Source organism: Globicephala melas, chromosome 12 (genome assembly GCF_963455315.2).
Source record: "Globicephala melas chromosome 12, mGloMel1.2, whole genome shotgun sequence".
Lineage (NCBI taxonomy): Eukaryota > Metazoa > Chordata > Mammalia > Artiodactyla > Delphinidae > Globicephala > Globicephala melas.
The window spans coordinates 61,379,951-61,406,637 of NC_083325.1; the positions used below are offsets into that span (position 1 = coordinate 61,379,951).

The following is a 26,687-nucleotide window of genomic DNA, read 5'->3' on the forward strand; positions in this document are numbered from 1 at the left end:
GTGTGTTAGTTTCTGCTGTATAACAAAGTGAATCAGCTATACATATACATATATCCCCATATCTCCTCCCTCTTGCGTCTCCCACCCTCCCTATCCCATCCCTCTAGGTGGTCACAAAGCACCGAGCTGATCTCCCTGTGCTATGTGGCTGCTTCCCACTAGCTATCTATTTTACATTTGGTAGTGTATATATGTCCATGCCACTCTCTCACTTCGTCCCAGCTTACCCTTCCCCCTCCCCGTGTCCTCAAGTCCATTCTCTACGTCTGCGTCTTTATTCCTGTCCTGCAACTAGGTTCTTCAGAACCTTTTTATTTTTTTTAGATTCCACATATATGTGTTAGCATACGGTATTTGTTTTTCTCTTTCTGACTTATTTCACTCTGTATGACAGACTCTAGGTCCATCCACCTCACTACAAATAACTCAATTTAATTTCTTTTTATGACTAATATTCCATTGTATATATGTGCCACATCTTCTTTATCCATTCATCTGTTGATGGACACTTAGGTTGCGTCCGTGTCCTGGCTATTGTAAATAGAGCTGCAATGAACATATTGGTACATGACTCTTTTTGAATTATGGTTTTCTCAGGGTATATGCCAAGGAGTGGGATTGCTGGGTCGTATGGTGGGGGTGTGACTTTCCCTTTCTTCCCTGAAAACCTGGGACTGTAACCGCGACTCTGCACCACCTGCTATAGGGAGGCGGCATGCCTCCAGCTCTGCTCCCCTTGCTCGGGCCACTGGCGCTGGTCTGCGAGCCCAGGTCTAGCTAGACAGTACCTGCCACTGACGAGCTGCTTGTGTGCACGTGTTGCGGTTTTTGTCTTGGCTTTGTATTGTGAGGACTGGGTGGAAAAGAAGCTGGGGTTCAGACTAAAGGGTGACTCTGTACTCTGAGAAAATGAGGAGGGGAGTGTAACACTCAGAGGAGTTCACGTGCATGGGAAGGTGAGGATGGAGGGCTATTTAAAATGCTCTTTCCCACCCATTCTGGAAATCCATAGCCAGTTACTGATTTCTCTTCCTTGGGGACCAGTAGAACATTTTGCCCAGGAAGAGGGTATTGCTCAAGGGAGAACTCTCCTCCCCCTTTCCTGGTGGAACTTTCTCCTTATTGTTTTTAATGCCAGTGACTATGGCTTAGCTGCCTACATATACCACCTTAATTTCAGTGCAAAGGTAAGAAGTGAAAGAAGGTAGAAAAGTGGCCTCATTTGGCCTGGAAAAGATGGGATGGATGCCGTATGGGCTACTTAAGCTTCTTTCTTACTGTTGTGTAATTACGCCACCACAGCTTGCTCCCACCCCGGCCCTCAAGAGCTGTGCCAAAGGCTAGTGGTGTAGCTCTGGCTGCCACTGTGCTGACCCTAGATGGGAAGAAAATTGTGTGCAGACACTTGGATCCTTCTTTGACTTCACTGGGGAGCCGTTTGCTGTGTTATAAGCCTCGTACAGGGCTAACGTTATGGGTTTAGATCTCTAAGTGGTACCCTAAGAGACATGGCCTTTTGGTATCTCATTTCTGGGCAATTCTAATCAATGTGTCTTGAGAAAACGTTTCATTGCTGGGTGTAGCCTTTTATGCCTTAGAAAAAAATTGCTACTGTAGATCCTTGCATCAATGTTTAGTTCTAATGGTGTTTTTTATATACATATAAAATGTATATACATAAAATGTATAAATATATATACATCTTGTGTAAACATATACAAAATATTCATTTCTATTTAAAATTTTTTGTTTTGTTTTGTTCCTCTAGTTCTGTGTCCTACATAGGGCAGCATAACTTCAGGAACAGCTTTATCGTCTGTGGACAGCAAACTAAATTGCTTATAGCATCATTCTGAAAGCTGGCTACCATTACCTTCCTGCTATTGGAAACTCAGGACACCTGAACTTGGGTTTGTGATTCAGTATTACTATAGTGATCATGCCTTCTCTAATGCTTTATATTATGAACCGAGGGAACTACGGCACTATTTTGAATTCTAGAGATGTTTTGTTAAATACTAACAATTATGAACTCTTTTCCAGCTTTATAGAGTAAGGGGGAGTGATGTGAATTGTGCATGTACAGTTATATTTTTCATGCCTGTTCGAGTTTTTAAGGCTTTCTGGATCTAAACTGCACTCACTCAAGAACTAGATCAAAGCACTGAGAGATTTATACTCGTTATTTTTCAGTGCTGGCAAGAACCAACACTGATTTTTTTGTAAGAGAACTGTCAGTGTGAATATTACCTACCAGTATTGTCCAGAGAGACTAAGACTTAAAAACTGGGGTGTTCTTGGAAGAAGGGAAACCAGAATATGCGTTGTCTTGGCTTAATACTTAGTCAATATCGAAACAGCTGGAGACGACTGATTTTAGAGGTTGCTGCGTTTCACCGTTGTTCATATTTTAACCATTAAGATGCCACTTACTTTCAGAATCTTGTATTAACTTTAGAGGTTTCATTGCTTCATTTCACTTGTCTGTGAAGAAGTGTCCTTTAAAAGGAGTTTGTATCCTTTAAGGTGCTTAAGAAACTGTATGCTACAGCATTGCCCATTTCCTGTTACTGTTATATTTTATTCATGCCTATGTGTTTTCCTAAAGTAGTAATTCTAGAAACAGCTACTCATGGATCCATCACTAGTCATGAAAAACGTTTGCCGGTTCCAATCAAGTCAATGTCATTTAATAAATGTTGGGGAAAAAAAAGGTAATATATACTTGAGAGCTTTATTTTTGAGTTTTTGGTTTTTTGGTTTTTTTCTTCCCTTAATAGTGCTGGATTCCTCCCCTCACTGTTCACACATTGTCCATCATTACAGTGTGTGAGCTGGTGAAATCTTGATTAGCCTCATGATGCTAAGGAGGGGAGAGAGGGACTTTTTTCAGATCGTGCTAAGCTGCTGTGGAATGATGGAAGTCCTGTTCTTTTTCTGGGTCCGTGAGACATTCCTAACAGCCACGGCAGCTTCTTCCCATTGACAACATGAGTGTAAGTAGAGTCTCTATAGGACCTGCTGTCGGGGGGCTTTTAAAATTCCACTTAAACATCTGTGAGCATACAGAGCTACCCGGCTCAGTAAACGGGACACCAGGACTGCAACGGCAGTAGCTCAGTTTGGAGTTGATGCCAGCGTGGCACTTAAGCCGTTCTCTAGGAGTATGTGGAACTTGAGATGGTTCCTTGTTTTATTAATGTCTTATTTGATAGCGAATATGTGGAACTAATTTGTCCCTTGCCCTTGAATTGATGAAGATGCATACTAATACAATAATATTAATAATTTAATCTGAATTTGTAAAAATTGTCTTATACTGAAGAAATATCACTTTGGAGGGCATCCGAAAGAGTCAAAAGAGATTTTTTTTTGAAGCGACTCAACAGTGCTCTGTTTATAGTTCATTCTTAAGTTGATGCATCTAAAATGTATGAAAAATATGCTATTTTTTCCTATCAACTCAAAGTCCCCTTTTAATGAGGTTTCCTCTATTTTGCTTGGTAACCTCTTTCTTCAGCATTAGTAAAATCCTAGGGTTTCCCACTACAGCCTTTCTCCTACACATGATGAATGAGTTTGACACTAATGATGAGATGGGCGTGTTTCTGATCTGTGACTGACAACAGGTAGGTTTTAAGTTTCTCTCACAGCAGCATCCCTGTGCTGTACACTTGATTGATTGCTGGGCGGGGGGACACCCTTTTTTTTTTTTTTTAAACAAGGATTCCTTGGGAAAGGCCTGCCTTCTGAGAGAAGCACTGGGGCTGCTTGTGACGCCGGAACTGACAGCCTTAAAGTAAAAGGACGAGTCATCTTTCTCATCTCAGACACAGAATCTTTTTGAAAGTGACGCTGTGTGATTTAGAGTCAAAGTGTTTATTTGCTGCCAAGAATCAAGTTGCAGGTAATCCTTTTACAGCCTTGTTTTTTGAAGAAAACAAAACAAACTGTAGAACTATAGTGCACTCCAAGTGCCATATATCTATTTTATTCTTCAGGAAATTATATTTTTCTTTTACAGAGCACAACAGGAACCAAAGTAAAAGAGTAATAGATATAGCACTCAGGATAAATCAAATCTTTAAAATAATAAAAAAATTTACACCTTGTCCTATATCCTGTTAGTATTTTCATAATATGGCCATGATTGAAAAACAAAAAGCAAGCATTTACAATTTTTTGATAGACTTTTTATGCCAGGAATGGATTAATTGTCAACAAAAATTTATACTAATCAGGCTGATGTAGGTCTATTTTGGTAACATATCATTAACAAATTTATTTTGGAGATAAAAATATTGCCCCTTGATAATAAATCTTTTTTTCTTTGATGCAAACAGCTAGAACACCTTTTTCTTTTCTTTTTTTTGATATTCTAAGACAAAAGAAATGGTTAATCTTCAGATTAATAAATTAGGTCATTATAATAATAAATTAATTTTTTTTTAAAGTTCAGCAACCTCTGTCCAAGTATTTACAACAATACTTGAAAGTTCCTTTACAAAACAGAACACATTTTCTTTTCACATTAAGCATACTGGGTATCTGTGTCTTTCACAACAAGCATTTTAAAAAGAAAAATCAATGCAACAAATGGGTAATTAGTATAAAAGTGCTAAGAGCTGTTTGAAAAGTTAACACTATAGTATACAGTCAGTTATATCTGAGGCAAACTACAACAAACTTCCAGCTTATTATGGACAATATTCCAGTAGTTGTTTCAAACAGTTGTTTGAAAAGAAAAAAAAAAAAAAATCCAGGAGCTGATTAGTGATGCAGAGACCAGTGAGCAAATTGAAAACCAAAAGCAAATCCAAATGAGGAAGATTTTAATAAAGGAATACCTTCTCCATAGCAGGTATGATGCTGACTGCTCAAGGCGTGTGCATACACACACAAACACACATACACCCAACACTCACACGTTTCTCTTCCCAATTAAACTGCAAGTAGATTGAGACTTTGTGTTAATCAAAAATTTAAGTGATCAAAAGCACTGATATGGAATGCCTGTTTGTTTTTTGTTCTGGTTAAAATCTCATAAAAATACATTCAACAGGAAAACATAAATTGTATGTGTATAAATATATATGCATATATATTATATACACACGCACACAAATACTTTTGTTTTTCTGAAGCATAAGATAGTTACATAAATATTCCTATAATTGCTAAAGTTTAAAGAGGCATAATTTTTTTTTGAGCTTCAACAAAGGTGCTTGAATAATATACAATTAAAATGAAGTAGTTTCTATTTTGTAGAATCAGTATATAATAAGGAAAAAAAGATCCCCAAACAGTCTTTTTTTTTAAAAAAGTTTCTTCTTAAGCTAGAGCTTCAACGAAAACTATGAACAACCGACAGAACAGAAGAAAGCAACAACAAACAAGGAAGTATAGCCCCTGGGAATGCCTGGTGTCCTTCCCCCTCTTCTCCTTCCTGCCACGCTGCTGTCAGAAAAGCTCCAGTGCTCACGTCAAGAAACGACTCGGGTTTTATTCATTTGCTGACTCTGCTAGGAACTGGCTGATTGACTGACTTGGAAGAAAAAGAAAGCAGCAAAAAGTATAACTGTATATATCCTTAATCACCCGCTTTAGAGAAACGTTGCTACCCCATTTCTCTTGCTTCCTCACCACCTACTGCAGCTGTGACTGTATATAAAAGAAGCATGTGGCTTTAGGCCTGGGTTGGCTATCAAAAGGGTCTGATGTGCTCGTCTGGTAGTCTAAGGTGGTTATGGCAGCTAGATCGCAAGGCCTTTTTGTTTTCCTGCTCACTCAGGCCTGAGCTTTGCAGCAACCAGTGCAAGTCTTCCGAGCAACAGGAAAAAAATATCCTCTGGGCCACTGGACTGGATTTCTCCACAAGCCAAGCTGACCTATTTGTCTTCCCAACACCACCCTCCCACCCATTCGCCCCAACCAAACTCACTGTCCCCGTCCCCAAGTATCTCTACAGCTATATTACAAGCAAATATACCTTAGCAACTTTCAAACCTTTGGTTCTAAGACAACACTTGGTCAGTTATCTTGAGGAAGAGTGGGAATGCTTGTTCTGCACACTGCTGTCGACAGAGCCCAGCCCAGGAAGTCCTCAGCGCTGTACATCAAGTCACAATCCAAAACAATCCACTAAGCAAGTGCACGAATTCTAGTTAAAGAGCAGATTGAGTCGTTTTTCTGTCTTTCAAAACCTCATCCACACTGCCTCTCTTCACACCGTTTGGTAGAAATTGTCTGCCTGTAGGTGGTTCTGTTTTTGCATGCTGTAGAAGCCACTGAATCTGGCGTCTGGTTCTGCGATTCTCAGCATTCTCTGGGAACCGTCCACCTGGACTCGGGTTCCTTTCTTGCAGTCCACAGATACCAGCTGATTATTTAAAGAAGAAGGCTATTTAATGGGAGGAGGAAAAAGAACCACAAAGAATTAACTGCTTTACATATCTCAAACCAACAGATATTTAGTACCTCATTCAAGTGAGAAAACAGCATCACAGCACATGGATGGGCAGACTGCGTGGGTTCACATCATGCTCTGGTGCCAACTATACTTTTTTTGTGGCTGCGCTGCATGGCATGTGGTACCTTAGCTCCCCAACCAGGGATCCAGCCTGTGCCCCCTGCAGAGGAAGTGTGGAGCCTTAACCACTGGACCACCAGGGAAGTGCTGCCAACTATACTCTTATGAGGAATACTGACAAACTGTGTAGGGGTGAAATGTCAATAAATTATGTCAAACGGAGGGGATGAAGGAACTGAGAAAATACGGAAGTGACACAATTATTTTCAAATCCTTGAAGTACAGACTAGTGCTTAAGAGGGTTGAAAGATGAGTGGAAGGTACCAGATAGACAGATTTTAAGATAAACGGACCATTTCTTATCAGGCTGTAAAATCAGCATCCCAGGTTGGGCCAGTCTGCCTGTATCCAGCCATACACACTATGATATGAGCAGCTCTCTCCCCAGCTTTGCAGGTAGGGACTGTGTCTTGTGCAGCCCTGTATCCTGACCCAGCATGCGCCCAGCACAGAGGCAATTTACATATTTGTTGTAAGAAAATCAGTGAAAGTATTATTATCTGTATGGTAAATGGGCTGTTTTCAATTCTTGAGGTTGTATATCTTTTTTCTTTAGTAAAAACCAAACTGCAAAAAGTAGTTAGTGTTCAAAGGAATTATGATTTTTTTCCCTTCATGAAAATGAATTATTTCCTGCTTTTTAAAATAGGCAGATTGAGGCCCTTTGCATTTGTATTGACAACAAACACATATTCTTTCCCCTGCAATATGAAATCTGACCCCCTCCACCTTGTCTGGTATTATTTCACACAATCCCTTCATCGTTTGCTACCTTTCCCCTTTCTGCCTGCCTTTGACACATCTCCCTGTCCTTTGGACTTTGTACATTGTCATGATCTTTTAGCTCTCCTCTTGCCCTCTTCTGTGTGTTATCTCCCTAACCTTGTGATTTTTTTTCTTCCTTTCCCAATTCTAAGTTGATAGATAGATGATTGAGAAATACCAAGTGACCAAGTTTTAATTTCTAATATAAACAACAATCACTTAGGAATCAATCCAGGGGTATCTGCTTATTTGAAAACTTTAAAGTAAATCCAGGAAATTGGATCTGTGAAAGGTCAGGATTCATTAACTGATGGATGACGGAGACTTGATCCAGCCATCTAGCCCAGGGCAAATACTATGTATCTTGATCACCACAGCTTAATGTGCATTTGAAGCTATGAGGAGCAAAGTAAACATTTCACTGGCTAATAGAGAAGATATCAAGCAACTAAGGAAATCTAAGCGTACAACCTTTCCTAGTTTGATCGTTTAAGAGGCTGAAACTTTGTCAGTACAATACCTTAGTTGGTGTTCGATACCAGCAAAGCAGTGGTATCCACTGTTTCTTCTGATTGATGAACAGGAATGCTATTATAATAGAGAGGCCTATTATTATGGGAACCACAACTGAGGCAATGGAGTCCAGCGAAGAATCTTCTCCTGAGTGCAGCCTGTTATTATCTCTGTAATCTACCTGGAGAGGACCCATGTCTAGAAGAAAAAAAATTACAAGCATTTATTACCTAAACCAGAATTTTTTTTTTTTTTTTTTTGCAGTATGCGGGCCTCTCACTGTTGTGGCCTCTCCTGTTGCGGAGCACAGGCTCCGGACGTGCAGGCTCAGCGGCCATGGCCCACGGGCCCAGCCGCCCCGCGGCCTGTGGGATCCTCCCGGACCGGGGCACGAACCCGTGTCCCGTGTATCGGCAGGCGGACTCTCAACCACTGCGCCACCAGGGAAGCCCTAAACCAGAATTTTTAAGGATTATTTTAATTACATTGCAAATAGAGACCAGCAACGTGGTTTTATTGCTTCCTAGTACTTTAAGGCTAAAACGTGATTAAAGTCTAATGTGGATCCAAAGAGCTCTTATGAGAGAGCAGAGCTCTTAGGAATGGATGTAAAAAAGAAAATATTAGGGTGAGAAGTTTTAGTAATTGGGCAGGATGATGCTGATTCTAGCTAATAAAGAAAATAAGAAAATTCTTACGCAGACTTTAAAGAAAAAGTGACTAGGGCTTCCCTGGTGGTGCAGTGGTTAAGAACCTGCCTGCCAATGCAGGGAACACGGGTTCAAGCCCTGGTGCGGGAAGATCCCACATGCCGTGGAGCAACTAAGGCTGTGCGCCACAACTACTGAGCCTGTGCTCCAGAGCCCGCAAGCCACAACTGCTGAGCCCGTGTGCCACAACCACTGAAGCCTGCGCACCTAGAGCCTGTGCTCCACAACAAGAGAAGCCACCGCAATGAGGAGCCCGCGCACTGCAACTAAGAGTAGCCCCCGCTCGCCACAACTAGAGAAAGCCCGCGCACAGCAACAAAGGTCCAATGCAACCAAAAATAAATAATAAATTAATTAAAAACCTTTTTTTTTAAAAGTGACTAAAATTAGACTACTGAAAATATTTTAATTAATGTTAACCTTTATGGTCTTCTAAGATTTTGAAGCAGAAACATCAGCTTAGCTCCCTGTTTACTAACAAACAAATAGGAGACTAGGACAAAGTATATGCTTCTACTTAGTAGTGTAATAGATAAGACTAATTAGTAGTGTACTCGTAAAAACCAAGCCAGAATCAAGAGCCTTGTCTTTTGGTTAATATTCTGGTTTACTGAGCTCTAAGCTAAAATGCTGTACTTTTCATAAACTTATTGAAAACTCACTGGACCTATTGGATCATTTTCCTGCCTTGGTTATTGTACAAGGGACGTTTAATTTTGCTCTTATAAATGGTGGTCTTTTTGTTCCTTTAAATCATCATTCTTGCAATGAACACTGCAGACAGAGATAACAAATTTAAATAGATAGCAATCAGGAGCACTCTCTGAAGATTTCCTTATTTTTCTTTTGTTTCAAATAAACCACTGCAGTCAGGATGTCTTTAAATGCATCAAAGACCAGGTTAGTGAAAGATGCAGAACACATGCAATCAAAAGGACCTGCTTTTAAATTGTTTTGGAAACTCAGCTCATGAAGTAGTACAGCTTTGTGATGTTAATACTGTCTATAGTTTAAAACTCAGATTTTTATTAATATCCTATGTGTATATGGGGGGACGAGAAGAAGAGACCCTTCCTAGTCATTTTAGAGAGGCAGATGGTAATACTTTATAGGAAGGGGGAAAAAAAAGGGAACATATTTATCAGCATCAAGAAAAATGCCAAAGGGGGGAGTTCCCTGGTGGTCCAGTAGTTAGGACTCCGTCCGCACTTTCACTGCTGAGGGTGCGGGTTTCATCCCTGGCCAGGGAACTAAGATCCCAGAAGCCGTGCGGTGTGGCCAAAAAGAAGAGTAGTTTCTAATGCCAAAGGTAAAAGTAACATTTTTTTTTTTTTTTTTGCAGTACGTGGGCCTCTCACTGTTGTGGCCTCTCCCGTTGCAGAGCACAGGCTCCGGACACGTGCAGGCTCAGCGGCCATGGCTCACGGGCCCAGCCGCTCCACCACATGTGGGATCTTCCCGGACCAGGGCACAAACCCGTGTCCCCTGCATTGGCAGGCGGACTCTCAACCACTGCGCCACCAGGGAAGCCCAAAAAGTAACATTTTATTGATGAATTCAGGTTTTAAAAACACAATGAATAAAAGAATGAATTTTCACCTTCCCACATTCCAAATGATACTGGAAGTGTTTTTAGGAATATATGTCATATAAGAAGATTAAAACGTAAATTAAGGAAAATCTTGGGGAAAGGAAAATGAAGCTTCAGTTGAGGTCTGTTACAAAATTTAGTCCTTAAATTCTGTTTTGATGCAAAAAGCAGGCCATAAAATTAGCTTTAAGCTTCCTAGCAGCCAAAGCAAAAATGGAAATAAGCATCATCAATAAGATTCACAGTGTCTTTAAGATTAAAACAAATCAGTTGCTTAGGAGAATCATAAATTTTCTTGCTACTGATATATGAAGAAATTTCTCCTCAGGGTCTTTATAAAAGAAATATTATGTCATACAGAGTCCTCAACGTAACATAATAAATATGGCTATGCTTATGACTAAAGCTCAGCATCCAGATGAGTATGTGGCAAAGAGCAGGCACTAATATTTGTTGACTGAATGACTGTAAACATAATGCTGAAGCACCATTCAGTCAGCAGTTATATAAGGAGCCAACACTTGGGTCCAGGAATCTGGTGCTCTGGTCATCTGGCTTGATCCAAGCATAACACTTACAGTATCTAGAGTAACAGACCATTAATCTCTCAAGCAATGAATACTGCTTCTTCCAAAAGAAATATAAAAACAGTCTAACAGTGATTTTGAAAATGTCCTTGGAGTAGACAGGAGGCAGTACTGAGTCATGACTAAGAGCAAGCTTATACTCTTTTGATCAAGAGGACTACTTTTGGAGAGAAGGCAAGATTGACAGGAACTTGGCCTTGCCTTACCACTTAGCAGCTGAGAGGCAGAATAACATCTCTATTACACATGACTAAAAGGACAGAGCAAGGGGAAAAAAAAAACAACACGTGGACTAATAAGCCTGATGAGTGGAAAAATCAACACAGTAATAAACTGAACTCCTCATGGAGTGAAAACTACCTGGAAGAAGAGGGTAACCTAATGCATAAATGCTTAATACAGAATCCACAGGAACAAGTGAGTAATTTATTATTACTCTGCTTACAAAGTTTATTCTCACACCTGCATTTGAGAGATGGCTTAGAAATTCCAGATACCAAACTCTTATGACCAGGGACATATTTCTCTCCATCGTCATTAAGCCTCTGAGCATGTGGGACCAGAAAAAAGGCATTTTACCCAGTTACCTGCAGACTTATTTCATCATCCTGGGTTGTTAAATATGTTACAGCCAAGCAGGTCTTTCTTGGAGTGGTTAGTTGAACTTACCTGGGCACGTATTTTAAAAGGTTACCCAAAAGAAGTTTTGAAAATTAGAAAAAAAAAAAAAAAAGTAAACCATACACAAGACTAGACAGATCTCAGCTGACTTCGGCACTTACCTCTGGGGATATGGATAATGTCATTTTCACTAGGTGTGGGCCACAGGGGAACCTCCAGGTCAGTCTCTCCACGATGATTTGTCTTCTCAATGGGTATATTAGTTGGTTCTGGGACATACATTTCTAAAAGAAGGGGACATTTTTCATAAGATGACGGGAGGCTCCTTACTGTTGACTTGTCTCCTCAATCCAAATGGACGGTGCATGCAATACAACACAACGTGTCCTGGGACATGAAAGATCCAGTTTCCACCTTGACATCATTAATGCTACAGTTCCTAGCTTTGTAGGGGTGGGAAACATGTCCTATAACGATTTAAAAAGACGGGAGAAGATTACTCCTCCACCTGGGTCAGAAGCTCTGCTTTTTCATGACAAACGCTGTTGGCTCTACAGATTCGTGCAAGCTGATGGTCACTGGCTGAAATGAAAGGATTTCTTTTACTTTCCATCTAATAAATTATACTTTAATAACTTGCTCTTTAATAAATGAGTGTTGAATCATTTATATGAAATATGTCACAGGAAGTGAAAAAGTTACAGCATCTTCCATTCTTTATTCATTTCCCCTCCACTCCCTTCCCCTCAATGGGAATGGATGTTGGCAGACCTCACGAGGTGCTGCCCAATTTAAGTCTTAAATATCTACTGTGTTATTCCTGGAACCATGTAGACTGGAAACTGATCTTGAGCAAACATATTAATATTATCTAACTCGATCACATAGACACTTTGGTCAACAAGATACTACAACGAAACAAAACCGAGAAGAATGATATTCATTAATCTCCAATATCAGGATTTTTCTTTTTTTTGAAGCCAAGTTCTAAAGGGACCAGTGAGAAAATCCAAAGCTTTCCGTGGTTCCTACATAAATATTTGTATAGCCCTACTTCATCTGGCTAACAATAATTAGCCAACTTTTAAAAGAAATAATTCTTAAGAACCTCTGTTTTCAAAATATAACAATAGAAGTCAGCCTCAATCATGTACTTGTTGGCCAGGGCCTGCCATATTATTAACTGATTTTTATAATAGGGTTACCCAACACTGGTAATACGAAATACTCACTAATATTCAGCCTAATTTAGTCCAAAATAAAATACATGAAATACGTTATATAAGTTAAAAGAAAATCCTCTCTGCTCACAGTGATCACGTTCTATCCCAAAGTTACCAGCCTTTCAAGAAGTGAACTTTAAAAAGGATAAATCTGAGAGAAGGGAAGAGTGATAGAGAATAGAGTACGTGCTAATCTTCCACTGTCAGCTAACCGAGCATCTGCCAGGGAAATAAATGCTAAGACGTTAAGAAATTGCCCAAGATTATGCACCCAGGAACCAGCAGAGCTGGGCTTCCAATCCAGTTCTGTGATTCCAAAGCCCAGGTCTTCCTATTGCCCCCAAGAATAAAGTCACTTTGGCTCTTGCTTTTCTTACTTAAATTCTAAGACCTCAAACACGGCAAGAGTAGACACTCTTAGAGTTTTGAAAGGTTCAACAGGTCTCTAAAAACTCTAGAATTAAAAAGAGAAGTTATTGAAAACATTTTCATCCACAGAAGCAGGGGTCTGAGTATAAACTAGTGATTCCAAACTTTTCTATCATCTGAATCACCTGAGGAGCTTATAAAATATGCTGATGCTCACAGGTCCTGATTCAATAAGCCTGGGCTGGGTGGGTCTGGGGTGTGTGTGTGTGTGTGTGTGTAGGGATGGTGTTCAGCTCGCCCACTGAGACATCTCGATATGTGATACGAATTTCCTGGAGGAATTTGGGAAGAAAACCCCCTTGACATTTACATGACATCTTTCAGTGCCGTGGCACCCTGAGCCCCTGCCCTGTCTGGTCCAGCGCACAGCCTGGAGCTTTCCTATCCCAACAGGGGCTGACCTGCCACTGCCTTCTGAGGCCTCGGGAGAAAAGGCTAACGAGATCCATGCCAAAAACCTGTGAATGTCAGCAGCTAAGTAGCAAAGACCTCCTCTGCGGAGACTCCCAGGGCTGGGGTCAATTCAATTCAGCTCAGGGTCTTTCCTGAGTGACAGCAGCAGGCAAGCAGTGTTGAAATTCTTGTGCCTCATACCTGCCTACAGGTAGATTTCAGTGAAACCCTACAAACAACACAGACTTGACAGTGTGAGTTCTCTTCCCACAGGTGCTTAGAAAGGCCCTCCTTGGCAACAGAGGGGAAAGTTGGAAGGATCTACCTAGGATGCAGGAGGATGTCTTACTTAGTGATTGCTGATCACCATTGTTCAGCAAATATTTTCCAAGTATTTCCTATGTGGCAGGCACTGGCCTAAGCTGGGGGGATACAGTTGTGAGCAAGACCAGTCCTGCCCTCACGGGCCCCTCATGATGAGTTACTTCTCACCGTCTGGCAGCTCATGGCCTGTCCTCTGGACCAGTTTGCTCCACTAAACTCAGTTCCGCTCTGATTAAAATCTACCCACGCCTCCTTCTTTATCATAAAATACTCAAAGCTCCAGTTCAGAGCCCTCAAGTCTAAGGGGAGAGGGTCATTTCCCTTTGATGTGAACTTAAGAGGGAAGCCACCTCTGAGCAGCTTTGTCAAAAAGGATAAAACTTTCAGCAAAAAAACTGCTTGAAGAAACAAAAAAGAATTGTGGGTGCTGCTGTGTTTCCATGCCTAGGCCCAGGCCTGCCATGGCCAAAGACTGCATTCAATCCCAACTCTAAAATAGAACCCTTCCGGCATTTACTACAAGAGTCCTTTATAAAGCTGCTGGCATTGTGGATGACAGGGCCAGGGGAGTGACACAAATCTTTACCTGGCCAGGTGGCATAGATCACGTGCACATGGTCAGAATTAAAGAATTACAACTGGGGTCAGATTTGACCTGAACTTCAGAGGAACCTAAGACAACCTACTGGGGATGTACTTTACAGTCAGAGGCACCTGGCCCATTGTAAGAGCCACCCTCCTTAAAATGTCCTTTTCTGGATATGGGGCAGGGTGCTTGGGGCTTACAAGGGGAGGACACCATCTTCTGGGAGATGGAACCGTAAGTCACCTTAGGACTGGGGACTCCTGGGTCTTCTGCTAACTAGCTGCATGGCTTTGGATAATTCACTTAGCTTTTCTCACCCTGTTTTCTATCAAATGGGACAAGTACTAACCAGCAAATCAGTTCACAGGTCTGGTACTCGTATCCAAAGATGGCAGAGGGGGAAAGTGCTTTGTAAGGGTGAGGCTGTTCAGAACGTTAGCTGATGTGCGTAGGGGACAAAGCCAAGTAGCTTGAGCTTTCCAGGTGAGAATCGGCAACGTGAAACTTCAGAGGGCCCAGGAGAAAAATGGGACAAGAATCCAGGCTTCCTGGCGGGCCACACTTAATCAAATGTAAGGTGGCAGAGCTCACCTGACTGCAAAATTTGCTGAGATAAGATGGAGAAATGATTCATGAATAATACATCAGAAGCAGAAGGGGGACTTAACAGAAATTAAATTCCAATCCAACAGTAAATGCTGACTGAGAAGTCACTGGAGAAATCTCTAGTTATGAGCAGGATGTTAGTGAAACCTGCACTCTTTCCTCTATTAAACTCGCAACCGAGGAGAGTGGCTCTTTCCCTCTATTCCTGCCACCATCATCTGAATTTGGGTCCTAATCATCACACATCAGGGACGTCTACAGTGCAAGTCACAGCTGTCCTGGCTTCTGGTCTCTCCCTGCTTCAGTCCTCCTACAGATCACTGTGTGGCTCCCCAAAGCACCTCCATGATCTTGTGTTTCATCTGCTCAAAAATGAGCCATGGGGCTTCCCTGGTGGCGCAGTGGTTGAGAGTCCGCCTGCTGATGCAGGGGACATGGGTTCGTGCCCCGGTCCAGGAAGATCCCACATGCTGCAGAGCGGCTGGGCCCGTAAGCCATGGCCGCTGGGCCTGCGCGTCCGGAGCCTGTGCTCCACAACTGGAGAGGCCACAACAGTGAGAGGCCCGCGTACCGCAAAAAAAAAAAAAAAAAAAAAACGAGCCACGAAGGACAAAGGACAAAATCTACCTCTCCAATTGACAATTAAGGCCCTAAAAATCTGGACCAAAGTCATCTTCTCTGTCTTTATTTCCCACTCCCAGAACTCCCTATTCCAGGGGCATTTGGCCTTGACCTTTCTGTCTCAGGGTCTTTGGTCAGATTACCCTTTCACTCCAATTAAGAGAACCCACCTGTCTTTCAAGGTCTAGCTCAATCCTTCAGGGAAAGCCTCCAAGACCCGCCTCTGCTCCACAGGAAAATCCTATCTGTGAACTTAGCACTCGTGGTCTGTAGCTGGGCTGTGTAATGGTTGTCTCCAATTCACCCCCTCCCCTTCTCTCTAGAAACCACTCTAAGTAGATTTTGCTGCCACCACTGTATGGAAATGGCTCTCGTCACGACGACTAGGAAAACGCTAAATGCACAGCAGTCAGTCCCTGCTTCTCACCTGATGTGACCCAACAGCACTCCTCCTACCCTCTCTCCATGTGGCTCCCAGGCCATAGCTCTCTCCGTTTCTTCCCGTGTGGCAGGGGCTCATTCTCTGTCTCCTCTGCCAGTCCCTCCCCACCTGCCCAGATCCCAAAGTTGGAGGGTTCCTGGGCTCAGTCCCAGGCTCCCTTTTCCTCTCTATATCCACTCACTCCTTGAGTGACCTCGTCCGGTCTCAAGGCTTAAAAACCACCTGTGGCTGACAATGTTCAAGTTTATAGACCCATCTCCCATTTCTCTCCTGAACTCCACACCAGACAGATTCACTGTCTATTCATTATCTCCACTTAGATGTCCAATGGAGATTTCAAACTAAAAACTCCCCAAACCAAACTGATTTTACACCAGAGCTGCAACTCCATATTTTAGTCAAAAACATTATAGTCGTCCTTGGCATCTCTCTTCCTCTCACTCCTCACATCATGTTCAAATGCTATAGATTCTACCCTTTCACTAGAATCAGAACCCAACCATTTCTCCTACCTCCACAGCTACTGCCCCGGTACAGGCCACACTCATCTCTCACCTGCACCACTGGCCTCTCTGCCTCCACTCCTGCAAGTCACGTCCCATCACTCCTCTGCTCACAACCCTCCAGAGTTTCTATCTTGCCCAATAAAATTCTAAAATCGCTCATGAGATCTCGTGTTTTGGCACACAGCTAGTTCTCTGCTTTCCTCTAGTTACCCTCCCTGCTCATGGGGTCACATCCACACAACCTCCCTGCTTCTCTTTAAACGTTCACGGCATGTTCCCACCCCCTGGGCTTTTGTCCTGCCTGTACCACAGAGATTCTGCCTCTACCCCATGATTCCTGCCACTCTTCTGGGTCCCTTTATAAATGTCATCTGATCAGTGAGGCATTCTCGGATTATCAGAACATCCTGTCTCCTGTTCTGCCTAGCCCCTCCTCCCCCACCCCGGCCTCGCTATGTGTTTTCTCTGTGACTCTTATCCTCATCTTGTGCGCTATTTACTGTTTACTTATGTGCTGCCTGTCTCTCCCTATGAAACCATCAGCTGTGTGGACGGGGACTTGTTGGATTCACCCTTGTCTCCCCAGGGCCTCGAGCAGTGCTTGCATAGGGTAGGCACGAAATGAATCTTGGTTGAATAAATAACATCAAGTTTCACCATTTGAACTGCTCAAAGCATATTACTGGGAAAACTGGTATGAAACTTGTGAAACAGGTGAAATGTAATAGATAAAGCAACTCCAATGAGAAATACATGTTTTTCCTCATTCTTCTCGTGCAAAACACTTAAGGATTTTGTTTTTTCCCTATGTGGACAACGAGGGATACGACATCACAGAAGTGAACTTGTGACTCTCAATTTACACCTTAAACAAGGCCAAGGAGACTAAACTATGAAAAGCACCCAATAAGAGATCTGAAAAGGACTCAGCCTCCTGACCTGGCAGAATATCCCATCCTTTTTAGGGGATAAATGGACATTTTTAGAAGTGCCCATTAGGGCTAGTTTGCACAACAGCTAAACAAAAGGCAAATGTATGCAGAGCTCAGTGAAACTCTTCGGGTTTAACTGGCTATCCCATCTTACAAGTGCACGGTGTAGATGCCCTTCTAAGTTGCCCTGACTCCTAGCCCACTGTGCTGCACGGAGCAAGCCTCTAATACAATGCCGCAAGAAAACACAGAATCGAGGTGAACGTGGAGGGGCTCCTAGAGTGAGCCCTCCCTTTGGTCTGTGTGGTCTGGAGTGCCTGTGAAGTCTGTGTGTTCAGGGCTTTAGATCTGGAACACTGCCCAGAGGCTGTGCTGCTGAGGGCTCAGGTCCTGCATTGCTGGCAACGAGGGACAGAAAACAAAGGAGCTGTTTTGGCAGGAGACACAGACATGGAAACCAGGAGAAGGCCTGGGGGAGGATCTGGGCAGCTGTGGGGTACTTCGGTTTGAAATTGGGAGGCGGATTACTAAGTTGACATGAAGGGTGGAATGTGGGGACAGACGTAGGCATGTGATTCTGCAACAGCCAGCTGGGGGCGTGCTCCGTGGTTCCGGTCTAGGTGGGAAGAGATGGAAAGTTCACAGGAGGGCTTGGGAGAGGGCTGCATGGGGTGGCCTGGGTACTACTGGAACTGATGAACTGAAGAAAGATTGGACCAGCATCGTATTGTTTAAATGCAGCTCTTCCATTCTGGTTCTGATAGATATTCACCTTAGAACATCATTCCCTACTGTGTCCGATGATGGACCTTCTCCGCTAGGCTCGTCCAACACTGCACTAAAACTGTGCTACTCGGATACGGCAGGTGTCATTCACAGGTCTGTTACACCCATAAGGCCTGCCACTTAATGTTTAGAGAATGCAAGTCAGAAGAGAGCAATACTGGCATGGAACCAAAATCAGGCACTCACCTAGATGGTCACAGGCTCTCAAGTTACCCGCCAGGTCTCTGTTTGGGCCACAGGAGCTAAGGGATGGGTGGGGGAGGTTCTGAGTCTGTTCTAGCTTCCTTTTGAATCAACATCCCAGTTTGAAAAGTGGCAGGGCAGCGGCTTAGATACCTGGGCACATTGGGCAGCAGCTCCCTTCCACGTTGATGGGCTCGACGCAGGGCAACGGGGGGCAGCTGACGGTCGAGCAGAGGGTCTGGCCCTGCAGGCAGTAGCAGTGTGTGCAGCTGTCAATGTCCCAGCGCTCCTCATCAGCGTAGGCCTTCCCGCTGAAGTGGCATACCACCTTCTTTGGGATTGTGTCCTCTAGTGAAAAGAACGGCACATGGTAGAGTCGCTCCATGTGACAAACACAATTTCTCATCATACTTGAGACATGAAGGGGAAAAGCTCTACACAATCGCAACATGCTCTAGGATTCCCAGAATTGGGTAAAACTTCCACCTCCCCAGTCCCTACTGTTGTTTTCCTCTGCTCAGCGGAAGCCTCTGAACTCTCATCTTGTGGCCTGAACCTGATCAAGGGCCACTGAGGCTGACAGTAACTGTAACAACCAGCTGGGAACAATACCCGTTGGCCAAGAGTCATTAGACTGTCATTGCAAAATATACAAACTTAATCATCGCATGGCTGTTGAACATACCACACGAAGAAACTAAAACTGAAATACAAATAGGTAGGGAGACAGGATCAGAGGTTCTGTTCCATGGAAAGAGAGAAAAAGTCCAGCTGAGTATACTTATAGAAACAACTGAAGAAATTTCCATCTCCAGTTAATCTCTGAGTAAATGATGCAGGGGAATGATAAGGAATGACAATGGTCTGTCACAGGGAACTGGCAGGCCTCCTGTGCTCTCCCAGAAGGGAATCAGCATTGAGATAACCATTTCCTTCATTTTTCAGGGATGCTGGATGGACCTCCCTCTCAGTAACGAGGACATTCCTACTTCAAAAACAACCTCACTTCATTTCAATCCATTTTTTTCCCCCAGCAAACTATGCTTTTTGAGAACTATATATATATATTTTTTTATTTTTTATTTTTTTTGCGGTGCACGGGCCTCTCACTGTTGTGGCCTCTCCCGTTGTGGAGCACAGGCTCCGGACGCGCAGGCTCAGCGGCCACGGCTCATGGGCCCAGCCGCTCCGTGGCATGTGGGATCTTCCCGGACCGGGGCACGAACCCGTGTCCCCTGCATCGGCAGGCGGACTCTCAACCACTGCACTACCAGGAAAGCCCGAGAACAATTTATTTTTAAGAGTTATTTTTTATGTATAAGAATTTCAGCTTAACACATTCTGCTTATCTTTTTTCTCCGTTCTCTCCTACCATCCTCACATCTTCCCTCCCCCAACCTTTTCCTTGAAAGTTCCTTTCTCTTTGATTCAACACCTTCTCCTGGTTTCTCTGAACTTACTAGTGGTCACATTCCCTCTACAGCTCAGAGTGAGGCCCAATGCCCAGCAAAGCAGCGATGGGGCCAATCAATGGAGAAACACAGGATGGGGGTGGGGCAGCCCCTCCCCGTCACTGGCCAGGCCGATAACTGGATGACTCCTACAAAGCTGGGGAAATTTTATGCTCAGATTCTATGGGCAGCTCCATTCACCACTGGTCACTAGTAAATGAAAAACTATAAAGGCATCTGGAAGGAAAGTTCCTTAGGAAAGAAGTGGTGTCTTCTCCCTGGAAGGCACCTTGGAAGCTCTGAGAGGGGCAGTATTCACTGCCCAGGCACAAAGGACAGAACCCGCAATGCCTGAGGGGCAATGAGGAACATCTATATGCAGGGCGTCAGGACCCCAGCCTCTGTAGCCAAGCGCTCCCGGGCAGCTGGAACCACTCTGTAAAGACCCAGCATGAAGCTTCCCGCTGAGCTTTTCCAGAGGATGGTCACAGGCAGAAATATCTGTCTTTGGAATCCACATTCTCTTCTTACCAATTACTCAAGCGTATGCCCCTGACTAAATGGCACTAATAACGTCCTATGACTATAGGATTTTGTGTTTCCAAAGGTATGTCTTGGTCCATTGTGGAGTGTTGTAAGTAAGTATGGAAAGGACTCTATGTCTAGTGTTAAAATGCATAATCTCTGTTTCCCAATGCATTTTCATTATTTCTCTCACTACTGTCGCTTGATGTTCAGCAAGGGATAGTAAGCAATCACAGAAAGCTCTAGGTGTAAGCAGAAATTCTTTTTCAGTATCTATTTAAAAATGTACTTCACTGTATTTGTGAGTGTTCCACAGAAAGGGTTCTGGTGCACTGAATGTTAACCTTAAAAACTCACTTGGAGGCTTTCACACCAAACTCATGGTAGAAGTTTTTGCTAATCTGAAATCCTTAGAGGAGGTGACTTCATTAAGATAACCCAAAGTGTACATGTCAAATGGATGAGTAGAATCACTTAATGAACTTAATTCAAGTAATATACTGACCTTGAGCCAACATGTCATTGAGGACATTAGATTTGCCATCAAATCTAGAGTCTATTATGCAGAGAATTCTTTATGAAAGGAAGCATTTCTTCATAAGGCAATACTACTGATTATATTTCACATAAACCTTGTAACAGCTCACACGATGGACCAATGTCACGGCATAAACTTTGAGTAACGTATTACTGTGCAAGGACCTGGGAGAAGAGAAGGTTACACTCCCTACCCTATCTTGTCCATCACCTTCTCCTGTGCTTTTCCTCCCACAGGCATTTTGCCAGTTCTCTTCTTAGAGAAGAGGAGGAAGGGAATGAGAAAGAGGCACAGAAAGGATGAGGGGGCTTCCCTGGTGGTGCAGTGGCTAAGAATCCACCTGCAAATGCAGGGGACACGGGTTCGAGCCCTGGTCCAGGAAGATCCCATATGCAACTAAGCCCGTGCGCCACAACTACTGAGCCTGTGCTCTAGAGCCCATGAGCCACAACTGCTGAGCCCGTGTGCTGCAACTACTGAAGCCCGCGTGCCTAGAGCCTGTGCTCCAAAACAAAGAGAAGCCACTGCAATAAGAAGCCCACACACCGCAACGAAGAGTAGCCCCCTCTCACCGCAACTAGAGAAAGCCCGCGTGCAGCAACGAATACCCAACACAGCCAAAAATAAATAAATTTATTTTAAAAAAGGAAATAAAAATTTCCTTTGCCAGGAAAGAGGGTATATTTGTCAAATTTCCCCCAAACCACAAAAATAAAATAAAATAAAGTAAAAAAAAAAAAAAGGATGAGGACTTCGTAATAAAAGAAATTCAAGTCAAGGCCAAGCAGTGGTCTGTATTTTCTTAAGATCTAGGCAAAAACACTTATTACATCTTAAGATATTAGATCAATGCTAATATTTGTGAAGTTAAAACTATCTATAAAATTAAGATATTAAAAATAGTAATTATGTGTTAAACATTATAAAGACATTCATTCACTTATTCTACAAACTTTTATCATCAATGGGAAAAAAGGCAAGACCAGGACCCTGACCCAGAGGACTGAGCAGAAGTGGTGGAGACAGGCTGGCGACCAGGACTCCTCACCAGGTACCACGCAGCAGCCACAGTGCTGTGAATTCAACGTGGAGTTGGACAACACAACATGGAGGGTGAAGCAACTGTCTGCTGGGGGAACTGGGAGAGGCTTCACCCAGGATTTGATGCTTTAGTTTTACTTTGAGGGATGAACAGAAGATAAAGAAGCTGGAAGGAAGGACACTCCAAGTAGACGGTGGTACATCCAACAGTTTGCCGTGTTGGAACGACAGTGAGAGGTGTGAGGGCCACATGCAGGATGGCTGGAGATGAAGTTGGGATCAGATCGTAAAGGGCCTTGAAGAACAATGACAGATTTAGAGCCTTCCTGCAGTGGAGGGGACGGGCCTAATCAGCTTTGTCTTCAAGAAGAGAACTCTGGAATATGACAATGTGGAAGACTAAACAGGGTTAGGAAGATGGGGACGCTGTTCACCAGGATGTGTTACAGGCCTGGATTAACGCAGAGGTGATGGAGGTGGAAAGGCAAGGCTAGGTTTGAGAGCTATTACTGAGAAACAGCGGTCAGGATATGGACAGTGAGGGGGCGGAGGTGTGAAGGACAACCCTGTTTCTTGCAATGGGAGGTGATGCAGAGCTAATTCCAATATATGAGTCACTTTCCTGCTTTAACAAAGAAACAGCTGGCGAGCTTGTCAAGGACCTGGTCAAGCCTTATCAAACCAGATATTCCAGTGGGTCAATCAGAGCTGCAGCGGTTGAACTTCAAACTCTTAGCCTTTCTGTGTGAACATGACCATGAAGCTGCCTCTAGGATAGAACTAATTTGGGGCTCAACAAGGTAAAAGGGAACACGTTTTAGTCACCAGTGGTGAGAATGTGGGGTAACAGGCAAAACTGGCAGTATCCCTCATGTATCCTTAAAAACATTATACTTCTTTCATCCAATAATTCTATTTCTAGTCAGCTATCCCAAGGAAATAATCAGAAAAGGCCTAAAATAAGTTGTTTATGTAGATGTTCATCACAATATTATTTATAATAGCAAGAAATTGGGGAAAAAAAACTGTCCAACAATATGGGATATTTTAATGACTCGATACAATCATAGGAGAGAATATTGTGCAGCTGTTAAAATGCATCATGTATAGTATAAGTTCAACCACGTAAAGAGGAAAATTTAAAACTGGAAAGAAACGAAACTGTTAACAGTGTTAGAATCAAGGGTGAATTTTTCTCTTTAACTTTTCTTTTGCAATGAATATGAGTTACTCTTGATAAGGCAACAATATTAAATGATTTCAAACAGGTATGTGCATGCATTATCAACCTCCCCTCCCATCCCCCCCCCCCACACAATGAAAAGAAAAGCTTAGTCTGAACCTGGTTCTAAAGAACCTGGTCATGTGGTGTGGTGCTTTCTGAACGCTACTGACCCACTCTGAATAATTTCAATGGTCTGCAAGAAAATTAAAACCACAGAAGACATGCCAGAGAGCAAATGCTGAGCTACAGCATAACGAAGTGTCTATGCAACTACTCATCCAGTAATTGTATGAGATCACTGTCCCAAAGAGTATTTATAAAATGATAGAAGAGGGATAGTAACTACTCTGGATGCCTAGCAGGCAGTAGGTTGAACCAAGAACTTCGATGACATATTAGATGAAATTGAAGTTTCTCATTTGATTTTGTTACAAAAATAAGTCTTTTTCTGAATTCAATGAAGATTAAGAGTTCAATCGAGTGCAGCAATATGACAAAGAAACGGTGAAACCCATTCAATGGGAGCCTCACAGAGATGCTGCAACAGACTCTGCACACAGCAGTGGAGCTGGTCTGACCAGTGGGGCCCCAGGAGATTCAGGGGCCATAACAAAGCCCTTCCCCTCCAGGGAGGGGCTGACCACCATGGACCCAACTTCCAGGTGCTTCTACCAAGTTAGCTCTATTCCATTCAAGCTCTCCTCATCAGATTACCATGGAAACATCTCACCTTCAACTTCACTTCATTTTCAACGGAATTAACTCTGACTTGAGATCAGGAAGCTATCTTTTCAGGTTTAAACAACTGGGGGTGGGGGAGGGGTGGGTAGAGCACAGAGGCAGATGCCAATCAATCGCTGGTTGAAAGCAGGGACCGAAAGAATGAGTCTCTTGCTGGCGGTGGCAGACAGTGCAAAAGGGACCAGTGGCCCCAAAAAGACCTTGTAAAGGGACCTGGTTATAGGAATGAGGTATCTCAAGGAGATGGCTCCTTGAGAGCCATCTCGTGTGCAGAGCTCAGCTGGACCACAGCAAGATCTAAGATCTGCATGTTCAGCACTCTCACAGCTGATCTCCTTACAGACTGGAGGTCAGAGGACGCAGGTGGTAGAGGCAAGAGGGATGGTTCTGAAAGAAGGATCTAGGGCCAAGCACTGAAGAAGAGAACTAGCATCTGCTGAGCATCCATGGTACCCAGGCGCTGTGCTCAAGAGCATCACATGGTTCAGCCTCATGGCAACTCTCTGAGGTAGGGCTGTCCGTCCTACTCTTGGGGAAACTCAGGTTCAGCGAGGGGAAGGAACCTGATGTAACCAAGCCAGCAGGCGGTGGAGCCGGCATCTCCTCCTGGCTCCATCTGACTGCAAAGCCCACATTCTTGGCCTTGAGCTCTACCTAACAGCTCCCTTTCTTACCCTCCCAGGAATACACAGAGCCCTCTTCATGTGGCCTCAACTGTGCCTGGGCCTCTCTGGAACAGCGGACAACTGTTTGGCTATCCAGCTTCTTCAGGTGGAGGCCAAGCTGGATCCAGTGTGTGACCAGGGTTGAGCCACGGTTAGCACTGGACGTTTTACGTCAGGGCTAGCTGGCTTGAGGATGTGGACTTCAATCCATGACAAGCCCCATTTCAGAGTCGGCAACAGTTTTCGTGATATCTCCACATCTGATCAGTCTGAGTCGCAATATCAATATATTTCGTAACAGTAAAGTTTGTTTCTTCAGCCATGCTTTAAAACAAAGCCACATTTAAGACATGGGTTGGTCACCACTCTGTGGAATTTTCATGTGAAATAAATGAGGACTCCTTTTTGTAAAAGCCTTGACTAATTTTTTCTGAGGTGGCTGCTATGTGGCCCAGATTAGACTAGATTAGATTTTATTACTTAGATTCTAGTTAATGAGGCTTTATAGAAACATCTTTTCTTTTGACCAAATTTTATCTGGAAAGCCAGTGGTCTAAACAGAGGCCTGAAAGTATGTTGTGAATTTCAGTTGACTGATGGATCCCGGTGCCCCTATTTCTTTTTTTTTAATTGAAGTATAATTGATTTACAATGTTGTGTCAATCTCTGCTGTACAGCAAAGCGACTCAGTTATATATATATATACATCCTTTTTTAAAAAAAATTTATTTATTTATTTTTGGCTGTGTTGGGCCTTCGCTGTGGTGCACGGGCTTACTGCAGCGGCTTCTCGTTGCGGAGCATGGGCTCTAGGCGCGTGGGCTCCAGTAGTTGTGGCATGCAGGCTCAGTAGTTGTGGCTCGTGGGCTCTAGAGCACAGGCTCAGTAGTTGTGGCACACGGGCTTAGTTGCTCCGCGGCATGTGGGATCTTCCCGGACTAGGGCTTGAACCCATGTCCGCTGCATTAGCAGGCGGATTCTTAACCACTGCGCCACCAGGGAAGCCCTATACATTCTTTTTTAATATTCTTTTCTGCTATGGTGTATCACAGGATACTGAATATAGTTCCCTGTGCTATACATTAGGACCTTGTTGTTTATCCATTCTAAATATGATAGTTTGCATCTACCAACCCCAAACTCCCAGTCCATCCCTCTCCCTCCCCCCTGCCCCCCTTGGCAACCACAAGTCTGATCTCTATGTCTGTGAGTCTGTTTCTGTTTTGTAGATAGGTTCATTTGTGCCATATTTTAGATTCCACATATAAGTGAGATCATATGGTATTTATGTTTCTCTGTCTGACTTCACTTAGTATGATAATCTCTAGTTGCATCCATGTTGCTGCAAATGCCGGTGCCCCTATTTCTTACATGCTTATTTCTTTTCCTGGATGGACCACTTCCTCCCATTTGGGTGAATCTGAGAAAGCTCTGTCAGAAAATTTTAGAAATGACTTGGTTTACAGGGAGACATGGTGGCTAATCTACCCAATTTGCGGTTCTAAATAATAAACTAATGAAGTCATTGTAGTTTTGGGGGGAAAACAGCATAGTCTAATTGGAAGTCCATATAAAAGCATTTTAAGCTTTAAGGCTGAAGAGGGATGCATAAATAGAGATGTGGGAACTGTCCAACTAAAAGTAACCTAAACAGTTTATATTTGGTTATTGAGTGTGCTGTCCATTTCATTCTGACTGTGGTATTCATCACTCCAACCAGTTGCTTATGCTGACAGTGACATTAGGTTTATTCTTCAATACCTAATGATAATCATAACTTCCACTTACTGACTGCCTACTATGTACTGGGCATGGTGCTAACCAAGCTTTTTTTTTTTTTCTTTTTTTGGCTGTGCCACATGGCTTATGGGATCCTAGTTCCCCGACCAGGGATTGAATTCGGACCCTCGGCAGTGAGAGCAGAGTCTTAACCACTGGACCACCCTACCCAAGCATTTTTCACAAGTCAATTCCACATGCTCTTCATAGGCCAATGGAACAGGGTGTTATTTGAATTCCACAGAAAACCAAGGCACAGGGAGAATAAGTAACTTGCCCAAAACGCATGGCTAGGAAGTGGCAGGGCCAGGATGG

The 26,687-nt window shown here is 43.3% G+C and overlaps 2 protein-coding genes across 9 annotated transcripts in view; one reads left to right on the forward strand and one right to left on the reverse strand.

Moving 5' to 3' along the window:
- The window catches only part of FEZ2 (fasciculation and elongation protein zeta 2), a 50,578-nt gene extending 40,398 nt beyond the window's left edge, over positions 1-10,180 (forward strand). For 2 of the 4 annotated variants that reach the window (XR_009566070.1, XR_009566072.1), the window contains 2 exons: positions 1,769-3,907; positions 9,920-10,180. Coding sequence is in view for 1 of the 4 variants with exons in the window: in XM_060309071.1 (XP_060165054.1) it covers positions 1,769-1,785 (17 nt within the window). In the remaining 3 variants the exon portion in view is untranslated. Of the gene's footprint in view, positions 1-1,768 lie in introns of all 4 variants that reach the window. The other 2 variants (XR_009566071.1, XM_060309071.1) reach the window with 2 other exon arrangements.
- CRIM1 (cysteine rich transmembrane BMP regulator 1) overlaps positions 4,722-26,687 on the reverse strand; it is a 208,502-nt gene continuing 186,536 nt past the window's right edge. For 4 of the 5 annotated variants that reach the window (XM_030857944.3, XM_060309070.2, XM_030857949.3 and 1 more), the window contains 4 exons: positions 18,561-18,755; positions 11,538-11,660; positions 7,875-8,065; positions 4,722-6,400 (listed from right to left, as the gene is read on the reverse strand). In XM_030857944.3, coding sequence (XP_030713804.1) covers positions 6,224-6,400; positions 7,875-8,065; positions 11,538-11,660; positions 18,561-18,755 — 686 coding nt within the window. In that variant the 3' untranslated portion in view covers positions 4,722-6,223. The remainder of the gene's footprint in view (positions 6,401-7,874; positions 8,066-11,537; positions 11,661-18,560; positions 18,756-26,687) is intronic. The other variant, XM_030857946.3, reaches the window with a different exon arrangement.